We start from the raw sequence: 16,148 nt of genomic DNA, 5'->3' as shown, positions 1-16,148 counted from the left end.
ATTGGTATTTTAGTGTGGATTGTACCACACAATTCAGCACTGAATTATTTTTACCTTACAGTGGTTACCATGGATCCCTCTATACTAGAGTTAACTTCTCATCATTTTGGTTTCAAGCTTCTTATAGGTAAAGATTTCTATTTCTCCTCCACACTATGAATGAATATTAGGTGCTCATCAAATGCATAGATAAGTACATAGTCTTGTTTTTTATCAACTCACATAAATAGCATCATTATAATATCTGATGTGTCTTGGTTTAAAACCATTATGGAATAATGTCAGCAGGTCAAGGGTTTCCCAACTAAGTTAAGAAATTAAGCTCAGTTGTCAAAAATGTGGGCTTTAGCACATGATGTTGATGCAAAAAACACACAATGCGCCATCTATTGCTCTCTTCACATATTTGTAGCTTTATGAAAGTTATCAGTGTGTTACGGTTGAGTTCCCAATGCCTCTGCTCTGAATGGCATGTGGGAAAGATGGTATAGGAGACAAATTGTTCCATTTCTTACAACAGCTGCAGACTTCCTGTTAGGCAAGTAAGCTGGAAAACCAGCTATCAATGACCCAAAACCAAATCCATTAACTTGGAGATATGTGTATCCCAAGCCTTCTGATCTCTTTTGTTCATATGTTTTTCTAACACCCTCATCAGTTGGTTTCCCTAGATTCAAGCTGCTCAAAGTGTGATCTATGGATCAGTAGCTTTGACTTTCTCCAGGAGGTTGTTGGAAATGCATGATATCAGATTCACTAAAGCCCAGACCTACAGAGTCAGAATCTGCATTTTAATAAGATCCCAAGGTGAAATAGAAATACATGTAGTTTCAGAAGCACTGTTCTAAGATATCTAAAATAAAGAATCCATTCTCATCTTGTGCAGTTTTTGCTGTCTAGGTATTTTTTTGTTCCAGTTTTTGGAAAAGGTGGAATGAAGGTAGGTGGTGGTGGTGGGGAATGATGGAATTTCTAGTCACTTGAGTTTTTGGCTCTAATTTTAGCTAAGTCAATCATGGTTCTTGGTGTGCAGTTTGCTGTACAATATTTGAGAAAAGTTAAAAGGGTTTGTCCTGTATTTTAACCAATACCAATGATGTAGAACAAAGGTAAACATAAAGTCAAGATGACAAAGGATCCCAATATCCAATAAATTCAAAAGTCCTTTGTCATAGTAAATCACATGGGAGATCCTCTCCTTTTCTATTAAGTCAGCAAACATTTATTGAGAATTTATTAACTTCTTGGTCTGTAAGAATGAATAAAATGCCAGGCAGTCTTGAAAGCTTGATGATACAATTGAAACTCAAATAATTTGACAAAGGGCTAGAGTTAACTCATTTCATAGGGGAAATTCCAACAAGGAAGTATATTAATTAGTTCCTACATTCCCAAATCCTACATACTCTTTCCTGCACTTTTCAAACCTGTTTCTTCAGCTATTCCTTGGATTCTGTGATCACCTCCTCCATGTCTTTATTATAAATTCTCCTATGATTGACTTGGGTAGAGTTGGTTTCTGTTGTCTACATTTAAAAATCCTGACATGAAAATGTTCCTAGAGCTGTTGTGAGGATCAAATGAGATGATGTAAATAAGGCATTTAGCAGGGTTTAGGCCCATAAGAAACTCTCAATACATTCAGTTATTATTATTACTGTGATCTGAACTTTGAAGGGATGAATAGAGAGAAAAGTAAAGAAGAATGGCATTAAATAAATTCTTGTTCTCTCTCCCAGGGACACTAGAAGATTTGGAACTGAGACTGAATCTGGATCCAACTGTGCATCAGTCCTCTTTTTTTTTTAATTTTTTAAATTTATTTGCAGCGTAACAGTATTCATTGTTTTTGCACCACACCCAGTGCTCCATGCAATCTGTGCCCTCTCCAATACCCACCACCTGGTTCCCCCAACCTCCCACCCCCCACCCCTTCAAAACCCTCAGATTGTTTTTCAGAGTCCATAGTCTTCATGGTTCACCTCCCCTTCCGATTTCCCTCAACTCCCTTCTCCTCTCTAACTCCTCTTGTCCTCCATGCTTTTTGTTATGACTTTTATGACACTTGACAGACACAGAGTGTCAGTCCAGTAACTCATAGATTTTATATTTACTTTTATGTGATTCTATAATGAATTTACTCTCTACAAAAGGAGAACTAGTTCCTGCCCAGAAACTCACACACCCTATAGCACAGTTCCTCCAGAGTATTAAAGTAGATATTAAAGTAAACAGCAGGAACACAGGAAACAAGGTCATTGATGATAGTGATCCTGATAATTATGCTCTTCTTATTTCCTGTCTAATGATTTTACACTTTCTGGTGGATTCATTTGTTGAAAATTATAGTCCTCAAACATCTGATATACACTCAATGCATATGGGAATTTTGTATACGATAAAGATGGCTTCTCAAAATCTGTGAGGAAAAGTATTACATGATAAATGTTAATTGAGTGGCCATCTGAGGACAAAAGCATTATATCTATGCTCCACCCACACCTTCACATAAATTCCACATAAATCCAATATTAAAATGTAAGAAACAAATTTATTAAATAACTAGAGGAAAACATGGAAGATTCACTTTTATGTCTTTCACGTGGAAAAGTCTATCTAACTGTGACTTAAAATCAATAGAGACAAAAAGGTTGATAAATTGACAACATAAAAGTTTAGAGAGTTGTATAGGATAACACACACACACACACACACACACACACACCATAGAAAATCCAAAAGACAAACTGAGAAGAAATATTTTTCAAATCATATCACAGATGTAAGGTTAATCTTTTATTAAAAAGAAGAAAAGAAATGAAAAAAAAAAAGAAAAGGAAACCTAACAGAAAAACAAGAAACAATTGCAAAAAAAAAAATGATTTTTATATATAGTCCACTTAGGAAAAAACTTGGCAAAACTATTGATATTTTTTGGCAAGAATGTGATGGGGAAATAGGTACTTTCAGACATTTCTGCTGAAAGAATAAGCTAGTAGAATCCTTATGAAGGCCAGTTTCTCAATAAATGTTAAAGTTATAAATGCTTATATTCCTCCACCAAGAGATTACACTTTTAGAAATTTGTCATATAAATATATTCACATATATATGAAATAATTTGTAATGGCAAAGATTAAAAGGAACTGAAATTTCTATTAATAGGCAACTTAAACTGTGGCACCTTCATACAATAGAATTCATTCAGTGGTTAAAGAGAAAAAGGAAATGAGACAGCTTTTTATGTACTAAAATGGAAGTTTCTGTCAGACTAAGAAAAAAGCAAAGTAAGGAACAGTGGATATAGTGTGTCACCATTTGTGGTTAAAAAGGGGTGGAGAATGCATTTTGAGGTGTATAAATATCTTTACCAGCATATGCACCCAAAAGTTGTGGGAGCTTAAACATGCACACCTACACACAAATTACTATAGTAACAAGGAGGAGGGTGGGAACTGGAGATGAAGAAGGAAGACCTTTCACTGTTCTATCTTCTCTCTTTCTCTCTCTCTTTCTTTCTCTCTATCTCTCTCTCTCTTTTTGAAATACTTAAATATATTGCTTGGCCAAAAATAACAATAATTAAAACAACATCAAATAAATAAGAAAAATAAAATAAAGGTCCAGTCTTTTAAGGAAAACTCTCAAAATCAAGTCCTTGCATGTGCTAAAATTCTAATGAGAATATTTATGTGACAAAAATTTGTAGAGCCTGTACATTTATAAAGAATTATCTATCCTTTACTCTTCGATCCCCTTGAACTGTATTATTTCTTCGTTAATTCTTAAAACAACTTACAAAGTTGGTTTTGTTGTCTCCATTTAGTAGTAGCTGAGAATATTGAGCCTCCAAGGTTTACAAATCCCCAAGTCTCACATACGCTAACACAGAGACTGGAGCATAAACCTCAGTCTCCTTGCTCCAGGTTGACTTTATTCTACCATGTCATGCTGTCTTAGGGCACTTGGTCTTGACTCCTGCTTAAAGGCTACATTATATATTTCCACTGTCCTGTGGAATGCAGTCCATCCTGAGTCTCTTGAGTGATGATACAGATTCATGTGCTGATCCTACTGCAAATCAAGGCTCCTGGAGTCTCCTTCCTGCATAGGAACATAAACTATCATGTGACATGTTAAGCACCTGATTGAAAGAACCAAATGCCTAGCAAAGATCAGCTGTATTGTTTAACTAATTGAGCCAATTGTGGCACATTTGGATAGCTTCCTAATTCTTGACAAGGAGCCAAGTCATAACATGAAAGATGAATGGGGTGGAATAGAAAAGAAAAGGGGAATAATAAAGGATAGTGAGAAATTCAGCAAAGAGTCCTAGAAGACTCACAAAGAGTCCTAGAAGACTCACAAAGTATTGGTTCCTATAGGATTTTGGAGATAGCACAATTCCCTTATTTTACAGATTATAACAGGAAACTTTCATAAGTCCATATACCAGGTACTATTTTAAGTGCTTCGCATTAATTCATCTGATTCTAATATCAACCTAATGAAGTAGATACTATTATGCGTCTCTTTTTTTACATGTAGATAAACTGAGGCACAGAGAGTTTAAGAAAGTCAATAACATCACACTGGAAGTAAATTGGTAGAGTAAGCTGCTAGTATCCAGACAGGCTTTCCTGAATCCATATTCTTAACCACTAAACTTTGAGGTAAAGCGATTTGTCCAACTCAACTAGTGAACCAAATGGGTGAGTGAACCAAATGGGCTAGAGCCCAGGTTTTCTGAGTTGAAGTCCAGAAGCATTCGGTGTATACCCACAGGCACTGTTTGGAGAGGGTAACTGTGATGGAGTTACAAGCATATGTCCAAAAAGAGGGAGAGGGAAGGATAGAGGGAGGAAGGGAGAGAGAGAGAAAAGAAAAAGGAAGGAAGAAAGAGCAGGCCTTTCTCCTTGTCTTCAGGGAGTATAGTCCAGCTGCCCAATTGGGTTCTTTCTATTCATCTACAGACCAAAAGCTCTCATGGTCTGCTGTGGGATGTTTTAAACAGATCTCAGAAGAGTGATGCCATTTTGTCATTTTGGCCAAAATTTTAACCAGGGGGCTATATCACCCTAGCTACATCCTCTTTCCAGCTCTGGTCTTCTCTCTCGTTAATTAAGAGGAAATTTCCCTGCTTGACAAAACTATGCTTCTTAGTTTTTAGAAGAATAAATATTTGCAAGTACAATTTGCTGAACTTTCTATATACATTATCTCATTTGACAATTATTAATCCCACTTTAAAGATGAGAAAATTGTCTCTGGTAGATAAGTAATTTGCTCAGTCATATAGCCGGTATGTAGAAAGACAAAGATTTCATCCAAGACTGATTCTTTCTTAGTCTGTTCGGGCTGGCAAAACTGAGAGACTTCTAAACAGACTGAATGTTTTATGAAAAAAAAAAAAACAAACAAACAAAGAAACAAAAACAGAAATTTATTTCTCAGTCTGTAAGCTGGAAAGTCTGAGAACAAGGTACTAGAAGATTTGTTGGTGTTTTCTGAGAGGACACTTCTTGGTTTGTAGACAGCTGTCTTCTTTTTTTTTTAAGTTTTTTAAAACTTATTTGAGAGAGACAGATCACAAGCAGCGGGGGAGGAGTAGAGAGAGACAGAGAAGCAGACTCCCCACTGGTCAGGGATCCTGATGTGAGATTGATCCCAGGACACCGGGATCATGACCTGAGACAAAGACAGTAACTTAACTGACTGAGCCCCCAGACACCCACAGCTATCTTCTCAGTGTCCTCACATGGCAGTAAAGTGTCAGGGGGCTTTGTGATGTTTCTTTTATAAGGACACTAATCAAATTCATGAGGACTCCACTCATGACTTAATCATCTTCCAAAGGCCCCACTTCCAAATACCACCACATTGGACATTAGCATTTAACATATGAATATTGGAGGGATGCACTCAGTTTATAGCAGATTCTAAAGACTTGTCTTTAATATGATGATGTATTGTTTCTCCATACCATATTATAAATCCTAAAGCTACTTTCTTAAAGTGGGAACATTCAAATCCTAACATTGTAGCCACCAATCTGAGAAAATAAGCTATAAATGTTTATGTTCAGGTAGCAAAAGTGTGGTCTTTCTTTCCAGCTATTTTATTACCACAAGGCCAGAGATTGACTTTAACAAGATCACAGTGAGGTAATTATGTCTTTATGTACAAAACTGACCCAGAAGCAAGTTATTTAAGCATAACTTAGCACCATGCTCTAGGCCACAAGAAAATAACTCAAAATTGGAACATAACCCACAAAGAAAAATAGGTTTCTTGTTTGTAGTACTTCATATATGCTTCATAGTTCTATAGCATGGCAGAATTTTCTAAGTTACTGAGTTCTGAAAATGTGTTTTATAAGAAAAACCCAAAGCATGAGAGAGAAATCAATGAACATCATTTTTTTCTCTTACAATAACCAACAAATATTTCTTGAACACTTAGTAAACATTCTATTCTATGGTGTGGTGCTGCCTGTTTTCTCTCCCTCATAAGTCTTATCTTATTTAACTCTCTGAAATATGTTTCATTTTATTAGTCAGCAAGTGGGATAAATAACTGGCCTTATATTTCATAATACTCTTGCCTGGACAATATCCAAGAGGGATAAATTAAAACTTTAAGGGGTGCCTGAGTGGCTCAGTGGGTTAAAGCCTCTGCCTTCAGCTCAGGTCATGATCCCAGGGTCCTGGGATAGAGCCCCGCATCAGGCTCTCTGCTCGGCGGGGAGCCTGCTTCCTCCTCTCTCTCTGCCTGCCTTTCTGCCTACTTGTGATCTCTCTCTGTCAAATAAATAAATAAAATCTTCAAAAAAAAAAAACCTTTCAATTCAGGTGTGTGTTTTAAAACTTTAATAAAATGTCCTGTAGCATCAAAAGGAACCAGAGCAAAAGTCAAGTATACAAATAGCAAAGGGCTGATACATACATTTTGGGCTGAGCCATTTCAACTTAAGTGCAAAAGGCATCCTGTTGAGGGGGAGAATTTGTGTTTTTGAATGGCTTTTCCCTTTCTGTGTATTTGCCTAATAGTTTTTTAGGCTTTATTCTTGATTTGTGATCTGTAACAGATAAAAATCCCTGCCCTCCAGAAGTTTATATTCTGTTGGGGGAAGACAGAATTTATGCATAATAGCGAGTAAATTAAATTGCTATCAGAGAGTGACACATTTGGGGAAAAAAAAAAAAAAAGATGTGCTAGCCACTAGGCAATTTTAAATAGAGTGCCATCAGGGAAGATTCCATTGAGAGTTGACATTTGAACAAAATCTAATGGAGGTTGAGGGAGAAAGGCAAACTGATATCTTGGGGGAGAGCCTTCCAAGCAGAGGAAAGGGTAATTGGTAAGATCCTGGAGTGGCATGGGGAGAATATAATAATAAAAATATGGCTAAAGCAGAGCGAAGGACATGAGGGTGGAAGGAGGTGAGGTGAGGTGTTGGGAGATAGGTAATGTGTGGGGCCTTGTAAGCCATCAAAACATGGTGCCTCTCCAACTATAGCTTCATTTGTAATCCCTATCATTAGCAAAGGATTTTCTGCTTGTTTATGTTCTTGATCAAATTTGAGGCTACTTTGGTGGAGTAGAAAAGTGTGCAGATAACATTGAGCTAGAAATGAATAACCAAACTCAGAAAATATTGAATAAATTATCAACTTCTCAGAAATTTGTTTGACCTGGATTTGACCCTATGTCTCCTCATTTCTAGATCTTTCCTCTTTCCACCATATCTTGACTTTGTCCCAGGATATCTATGCTTTTAAAAAGGGGAGCAAATAAAAATCCAAAAACTCTAGGTCATTTATTTAAAAGATTTAAAAGATGTAGAAGGAAAGGGAGAGAGAAAATTAAGCAGACTGTGCACTGAGCAGAGAGCCCACTCAGGGCTCAAACTCATGACCCTGAGATTATGACCTGAGCCAAAACCAAGAGTCAGCCACTTAATACCTGCACAACCCAGGTGCCCCAACTCTAAGTCATTTTTGTCTTTGATACAGTCTCACTCTTGTGCCATGGTCCATTTTACCATCCACAGCTGCAAAGGAATGCAAGTTATACACTGCCCAGCCCTACTGGGCACCATATATTAGACTACAGTATGAATAGTGCTCCCTGGAGTTGATCCGAGTGCTGGCCCTGCCATTACCTATAAGTGTTCCTTATTTTGACTTTTTTTATTTCTAGTTCCACACTTGCCCTCTGAACTCAATGGCAGAATTCCATCTTCCCAGTTTTAACACAATATCTCCTAGAAAAAAATATGGTTTGCACTGACATTTTAGCAACCCAGCCAAGTCTTGAACCTCATCTGGAATTATTTGCCAGGTAGGCATATTAGCTGTTCCTTCTTCATCCTGTCCTCACTCCCATACCTAACAGGATATGGGATAGTTCTGTTCTACATCAATTTACCCAGGCCTAAGAAAATCAGCTCATAACCTTAGGCAGTTGGGATCTATCTTTGATTCTTGTGTTTATTGCAAAACTCTGCAAGACCTGGGCTGTCAGTTTTTTTCTTTATGCTATCTTTGCAGGGTCTTTGAGTGTTATTCACAGATCACTAAGTTTGAGCCAATTTGATGAGTGGAACCTTCAGAAATGGACGTTCATTAAACAAACAGATCTGCTAAGCTGATAAACTTTGTTTATAAGCTAAGGAAATTTCCTTTTATGAAATTTCTCACGGTATTGAGCTGTGCAAGGAAAGCAGCTGTTTTCTCAAATATTTTTGGGTTCCCAGTCACTGCTGCAATTTAGAGTGCCCATAGCCATGTACTTTCTCATGACCCACCTCCTGACTTCTGGGTTCATAAATGATGTGAGCATCCTTAAAGCTACAGAACTGAGACCTCCAGCAACAGATTGCTTCTCTGTCTCAGTCACCATAAGAGCTGGTTTCTGACATTGAATCCTATTTCCCCCTGAGGATTCCCTGTTCTTTCTCAATTAAACCTTTTTCCTTTCCTAAATCCTCCAATCCTAGATCCCCTTTGATCATACTATTCTATTAACCTAGAGCCAAAAAGCTTCCACTAGAGAAAACAGAGGCACCCTTTATCTCTTAACATATGAAATAAAGGTATTAGAATGTAATTACATACAACATGAGTATACCACACCAGAAGTATGAGTCATCACAGGAAACTCCTACAACAGGGCAGTCCAAATTCTCTTCTTCTCCATGCATGCTTTTGATTCCCTGATTTCTCCCAAGGAACTAATTTCTCTGATTTTTCCAGTGAATTAAGCATGGGTGAAATATCTTTATTTTAATTCAGTCTTGTTTATTTTAATTGTCTTGTTTTCTTACTTTGAGATGAGCCTCAAATCCAGATTTTGAAATAGTCTACAAGAAAACATTCACAAAGTAGGCCAAGCTGACTCTTGTGATATTGGTACAAGACAGAATTTCTGAAGTGGTGGACAAGAGCTACTTTCCACCTCCAAGGATAGAAGTGTGTGAAATCTAAATTATTCAAAATAAGCCCCTGGGTTGAGGCTCTTATTCTATTGTTAAAAAGGTTATTATAAGCTACAAGTGGTTCATGCATTATCAGGATATGAAGTACTATTAAGTACCATTTCAGAGCAGTAACAATTAACAATATTTTATATTAATAATAGTATAACAATTAAGTATTAATATATCAATATATCATATGGTTATATATATGTATATTTTGTCTGCCTATTATCTATCTATCATCCGTCTACCATCTCCCTATCTATATGCTGATGATTGAAAGAAGGATGTGGAGGGGAAGTTTAATATTACACAAGGAGTGTCATAGTAATTCACAATGAAATATGTGCTTCCAGCTCCAAAGCCAACATGCAAAATAATCCCATTTATTTATTTGTTTATTTATTATATTATGTTATTCACCATACAGTATGTCATTAGTTTTTAATGTAGTGTTCCAAGATTCATTTTTTTGCATATATCACCCTGTGCTCCATGCAATATGTGTCCTCCTTGATATCCACCACCAGGCTCAACCCCCCCGTCCCCTCCCCTCTAAAACCCCCAGAATCTCTGATGATTCATCTCCCCCTCTAAATCACCCCCTTCATTTTTCCCTTCCTTCTCCTAATGTCCTCCACATTATAACTTATGTTCCACAAGTAATTGAAACCATATGATAATTGAATTTCTCTGCTTGACTTATTTCACTCAGCATAACCTCCAATCCCATCTTTGTTGATACAAAAGTTGGATATTCATCCTTTCTGATGGCTGAGTAATATTCCATTGTATATATGGGCCACATTTTCCTTATCCACTCATCTGTTGAAGGTCATCTCTGCTCTTTCCACAGTTTGGCTATTGTGGACATTGCTGCTATGAACATTTTTATTACATCTGCATCCTTGGGATAAATACCCAGTAGTGCAATTGCTGGGTCATAGGGTAGATCTATTTTTAATTTTTTGAGGAACCTCCACACTGTTTTCCAAAGGGGATGTACCAAGTTTAATTGCCACCCACATTGTAAGAGGGTTCCCTGTCGCAGCCAGCGTGACAAATCGACCAGGAAACGTGAGGGTAAGAGGATGGTGAAAAGAAATTAAGAGACAAAGAGATGGGGGCAGGAGGAGCACTGAGGATGATGTCCAACAGTACCGATTTTATTCCACATCTTACAAGCATTTATAAGGCAGACCACAATAGAAGGAGTAATACATCAGTATCCAGTCAGATGACCGCAAGTTCCTATAACAAGTTTACATTAACTACAAGCAAACCTCGTGATGTCAGGTAGTCTTGGCTAAAGCCATTAGCAAGACAATCAACCAGGGATTGGGTTATGGGAGGTACAGGAACAACAAGGACCAACTAAGAATTCATGACCCTGACCACATTGTTCCCTTCTGTAGGGAGAGTGTGTGGGAAGACACGTAGGCGAGCGCACGACACATAGCACAGACCCTTTCTCAGTGTTACTCAACTTTCCTGTCCTTAACCCCTTGTCAAGGCATCTGGACTTTAAAGGAGACACAAGTCAGGGCCTGGTTTGATCCACGACTCCAACCATGCAGTAGCCTCCAACAGTTCCCATTTCTCCACATCCTCTTCAACATTTGTTGTTTCTTGCCTTGTTAATTTTTGCCATTCTAACTGGTGTAATGTGGTATCTCAGTCTGGTTTTGACTCGAATTTCCCTGATGGCTAAAGAGGATGAACACTTTTCCATATGTCTGTTAGCCATTTGTATGTCTTCTTTGCAGAAGTGTCTGTTCATGTCTTCTGACCATTTTTTTGACATGATTATCTGTTTTGTGTATGTTGAGTTTGAGAACTTCTTTATAGAACTTGGATATCAGCCCTTTGTCTGTCATGTCATTTGCAAATAATCTTCTCCCATTCCATGGGTTGCCTCTTTGTTTTTTTGACTGTTTCCATTGCTGTGCAGAAGCTTTTGATCTTGATGAAGCTGCAAAAGTTCATTTTCACTTTTGTTTCCTTTGCCTTGGTGGAGATGTGTCTTGAAAGAAGTTTCTGTGGCTGATATCAAAGAAGTTACATTCCTCAACTTCATCCAAGTTCTCCATGTTCTCATCCAAGATTTTGATGGATTCCTTTCTCACTTTGATGTCTTTCATCAATTTTGAATTTATCTTTGTGCATGGTGTAAGGGAATGTTCAAGTTTCATTCTTCTGTATACATCTGTGCAATTTTCCAGCACCATTTATTGAAGAGACTGTCTTTTTTCCACTGGATATATTTTTCCTGTTTTGTCAAAGATTATTTGACCATAGAGTTGAGGGTTCATATCTAGACTTTCTACTCTGTTCCAATGGTCTCTGTGTCTGTTTTTGTGCTAGTACCGTACTGTCTTGGTGATCACAGCTTTGTAGTAAAGCTTGACATCAGGCAACGTGATGCCCCCAGCTTTGTTTTACTTTTTCAACATTTCCTTGGTGATTCAGAGTCTTTTAAATTTTGGATTATTTGTTCCAGGACTTAGAAAAATGCCATTGCTATTTTGATCAAGATGGCGTTGAAAATATAGATTGCTCTGGGCAGCATAGACATTTTCACAATATTTATTCTTCCAATCCATGAGCATGGAATGTTTTTTCATCTTTTGGCATCTTCTTCAATTACTTCCATGAGTTTTCTCTAGTTCCTCAGGTATAGATCCTTTACTTCTTTGGTTAGGTTTCTTCCAAGATATCTTATACCTTTTGGTGCTATTGTAAATGGTATCAATTCTCTAAGTTCTCTTTCTACAGTTTTATTGTTGTTGTATAAGAAAGCAAATCATTTCCATGTATTGATTTTGTATCCTGCCACATTACTGAATTGTTGTGTGAGTTTTAGTAATTTGGGGGTGGCATCTTTTGGGTTTTCCACATAGAGTACCATGTCATTGACGAAGAGGGAGTTTAACTTCTTCTTTGCCAATTTGAATATTATTTATTTATTTATTTATTTATTTATTTATTTGCCTGTCTGTCTGTTTGTTTATTTATCTATATTTGTCTGATTGCTGTTGCTAGGACTTCTAGTACTATGTTGAACTATAGTAGAAAGAGTGGGCATCCTTCTGGTGTTCCTGATCTCAATGGGAAAGCTCTTAGCTTTTCCCCATTGAGAATATTTGCTCTGGGTTTTTCATAGGAAGATTTTATGAAGTTGAGGAATGTTCCCTCTATCCCTATACTTTGAAGAGTTTTAATCAGGAAAGGATGCTGGATTTTGTCAAATGCTTTTTCTGCATCAGTTGAGAGGATCATGTGGTTCTTCTCTCTTCTTTTATTGATTTGTTCTATCATAATGATTGATTTGTGAATGTTGAACCGACCTTACATCCCAGGGAGAAATCCCACCTAGTCATGGTGGATAATCTTTTCAATGTAGTGTTGGATCTTATTAGCTAGGATCTTGTTGAGAATCTTGGAATCCATATTCATCAGTGATATTAGACTGAGATTCTCCTTTTTGATGGAGTCTTTGCCTGGTTTGGGGATCAAGGTAATGCTGGCCTCATAGAAAGACTCTGGAAGTTTTCCTTATGTTCTATTTTTTGAAACATCTTCAAGAGAATGGGTATTATTTCTTCTTTGAATGTTTGGTAGAACACCCCAGGGAATCCATCAGATCCTGGCCTCTTGTTTTTTGGAAGGTTTTTAGTCACTGCCTCTATCTCGTTACTAGTTATTGGTCTAATAAGGTTGTCAATTTCTTTCTGTTTCAGTCTTGAAGTTTATAGGTTTCCAAGAATGCATCCATTTCTTCTAGGTTGCTTAACTTATTGGTATATAGCTGTTGACAGTAATTTCTGATGATTGTTTTTATTTCCTTGGTGTTAGTTGTGATCTCTCCTCTTTCAATCATAAGTTTGTTACTTGAGGTCTTTTTTCTTTTCTTTCAGATAAGTCTGGTCAGTGACTGATAGATCTTAATAATTTTTTTCAAAGAAACAGCTTCTAGTTTCATTGATTTATTCTACCGCATTTCTAATTTCTAATTCATTGATCTCTGCTCTAATCTTAATTATTTCCCTTCGCACACATGGAGTAGACTTAATTTGTTGTTGATTCTCCAGTTCTGTAATGTGTAAAGAGAGTTTGTGTATTATGGATTTTTTAGTTTTTTATGAGTGAGGCTTGGATGGCTATGTATTTCCCCCTTAGGACTGCCTTTTGCTATATCCCATAGATTTTGGACTACTGTGTTTTTGTTCTCACTGGTTTCCATGAATTTTTAAAGTTCTTCTTTGATTTCCTGATTGACCCAAACATTTTTGAGCAAGATGGTCTTTAGCTTCTAATATTAGAATTTCTTCCAAACATTGTGTGTGTGTGTGTGTGTGTGTGTGTGTGTGTGTGTGTGTGTGATACAGTTCCAGTTTCAAAGTATTGTGGTCTGAGAATATGCAGGGAATAATCTCAGTCTTTTGGTATCAGTTGAGACCTGATTTGTGACCCAGTATATGGTCTATTCTGGAGAAAGTTCCATGTGGGCTCAGGAAGAATGAATATTCTGTTATTTTAGGGTGGAATGTTCTGTATATATCTATGAGGTCCAACTGGTCCAGTGTGTCATTCAAAGCTCTCGTTTCCTTGTTTATTTTCTGCTCAGATGATCTGTCTATTGCTGAGAGTGGAGTGTTAACATCCCCTATAATTAACATATTCTTATCAATATGTCTCTCTCTTTTTTTTTTAAGATTTTATTTATTTACTTGACAGACAGAAATCACAAGTAGGCAGAGAGGCAGGCAGAGAGAGAGGAGGAAGCAGGCTCCCTGCTGAGCAGAGAGCCCGATGCAGGGCTCCATTCCAGGACCCTGGGATCACGACCTGGGCTGAAGGCAGAGGCTTTAACCCACTGAGCCATCCAGGTGCCCCAATATGTCTCTATTTTGATTAACAGTTGGCTTATGTAATTGGCTGCTCACATATTGGGAGCATAAATAGTTATAATCGTTAAATCTTCATGGTGGATAGACCCTTTAAGAATGATGTAGTCCTTCTGTATCTCTGACTACAGTCTTAACTTAAAATATAATTTGTCTGATATGAGAATTGCCACCCCATCTTTCTTTTGCTGTCTATTGGCATGAAAGATGTTTCTCTCTCCCTTCACTTTCAGTGTGGATGTACTGTCATGTTCAAAATGAGTCTCTCATAGACAGCATATGGATGGGTCCTCTATTTTTATTCAATCTGCAACCCTGTGCCATTTTTTTTCCACTTTGTACTTTATTTAAAATTAATTAAATGATAAACACAATTATAGATAAATGGCAATTTGGTACATTTGAATAACATTTTAAAAATTACATATTCACAAGTACATAGATCCTTTACCAACATTGAACATTTTAGTCTATGTAGTCAAAGTCTTCTGGAATTCCAAAGTTTTTATCAATTTTATTTTCTTCGAAACCAAATTTTCTTTTGGCCCAAGATTTTATTACAAATATATTATCAGTCCATCTGTTAGCAGCTTCTTTGGCTATTTTATTTGCTTGACGTATTTCTTCCACAACTTGTGGGTCACATTCCTTATATTTTTCTACTTCTGCCTTTAGCTGTTCCCTTTGGTCTCGAAGTGAAGAAAGCTCTTTTGCTAGCATGGTTCGCTCTTCTGTTTCATGTCGGCCAATTTTAGCTTTCTCAATGCTTTTCTGTAGATTTGTGTGCTTCTGGTTTCCCTCAGATACCTGAGATTCCAGAATCTCCAACTTGCGTTTCCTCGCATGAAGAGCTTTACTTGGAAAAGCCCAGTAATAATTAGATGTTCCAATCCTCTCACAGTCAACCATACCATCATCAACCAAACTTTGAAGGACTTCTTTCACTGACATAGCAGTAATGCCTTTCTCTTTGGGAGCAATCTTCTCCATGTCTTTTAATTGAAATACATCTTTCGTCTCAAAAAATATTTCCATCATGCGGGCTCTCTTCTCTTCTGCACTTAGTCCTTTTTTCTTCGACATGGCTCGGGCAGTGGGTCTTCCGGTGGCCGGGAACCCTGTGCCATTTCATGGGAGCATTTATGCTGTTCACAATGAGAGTGACTATTGAAATATATGATTTTATTGTCATCATGTCGCTTGTAAATTCCTTGTTTCTATAGATTGTCTCTTTAAATTTCTGTTGTCTATCACTCTTGGGGTCTTTCTCCTTTTATAGAACCTCCTTTAATATTTTTTGCATAAGCTTAATGGTCACATATTCTTTCAGCTTTTGCCAGTCTTGGAAGCTCTTTATCCCTCCATACATTCTAAATAAAAGCCTCGCTGGATAAAGTATTCTTGGCTGCATGTTCTTTTCACTTAGTACTCTGAATGTGTCTTGCCAGCTGTTTCTGATTTGCCAGGTCTCTGTGGACAGGTCTGATATTATTCTGATGTTCCTCCCTCTGTATGTAAGTAATCTCTTCCCCTTAGCTGCCCTAAGATGGTTTTTCTGGTTTTAAGATTCACAGGTTTCACTATTACATGCCTGGGTGTTGCTCCGCTCTCCTTGATCTTGGTGGAGGGTGTTCTTTCTGCCTCTAGGACATGAATACGTTTTTCATTCCCCAGATTAGGGAAGTTATCATCTATGCTTTGCTCAGATATATCTTTTAGTCCTCTCTCTTTCTCTACCCCCCCCCACCCCCAGCCAGGGA

General features: G+C 37.4%; 1 protein-coding gene across 1 annotated transcript; it reads right to left on the bottom strand.

Annotated features, from left to right (window-relative positions):
* Window positions 1–14,770: 14,770 nt before the first annotated feature.
* Window positions 14,771–15,486, bottom strand: LOC125093992 (meiotic nuclear division protein 1 homolog). Its single transcript, XM_047719783.1, has one exon. It carries the CDS (start codon window positions 15,469–15,471, stop codon window positions 14,854–14,856), a length of 618 nt encoding a protein of 205 aa, XP_047575739.1. The 5' UTR covers window positions 15,472–15,486; the 3' UTR covers window positions 14,771–14,853.
* Window positions 15,487–16,148: the final 662 nt, after the last annotated feature.

This window comes from Lutra lutra, chromosome 2, assembly GCF_902655055.1.
Source record: "Lutra lutra chromosome 2, mLutLut1.2, whole genome shotgun sequence".
Taxonomy (NCBI): domain Eukaryota; kingdom Metazoa; phylum Chordata; class Mammalia; order Carnivora; family Mustelidae; genus Lutra; species Lutra lutra.
This window is presented reverse-complemented; position numbering and strand designations above follow the sequence as displayed.

Coding starts and splice junctions, on each gene's coding strand:
- LOC125093992 (XM_047719783.1), bottom strand. CDS start 15,471: ATGTCGAAGAAAAAAGGACTAAGTGCAGAAGAGAAGAGAGCCCGCATG.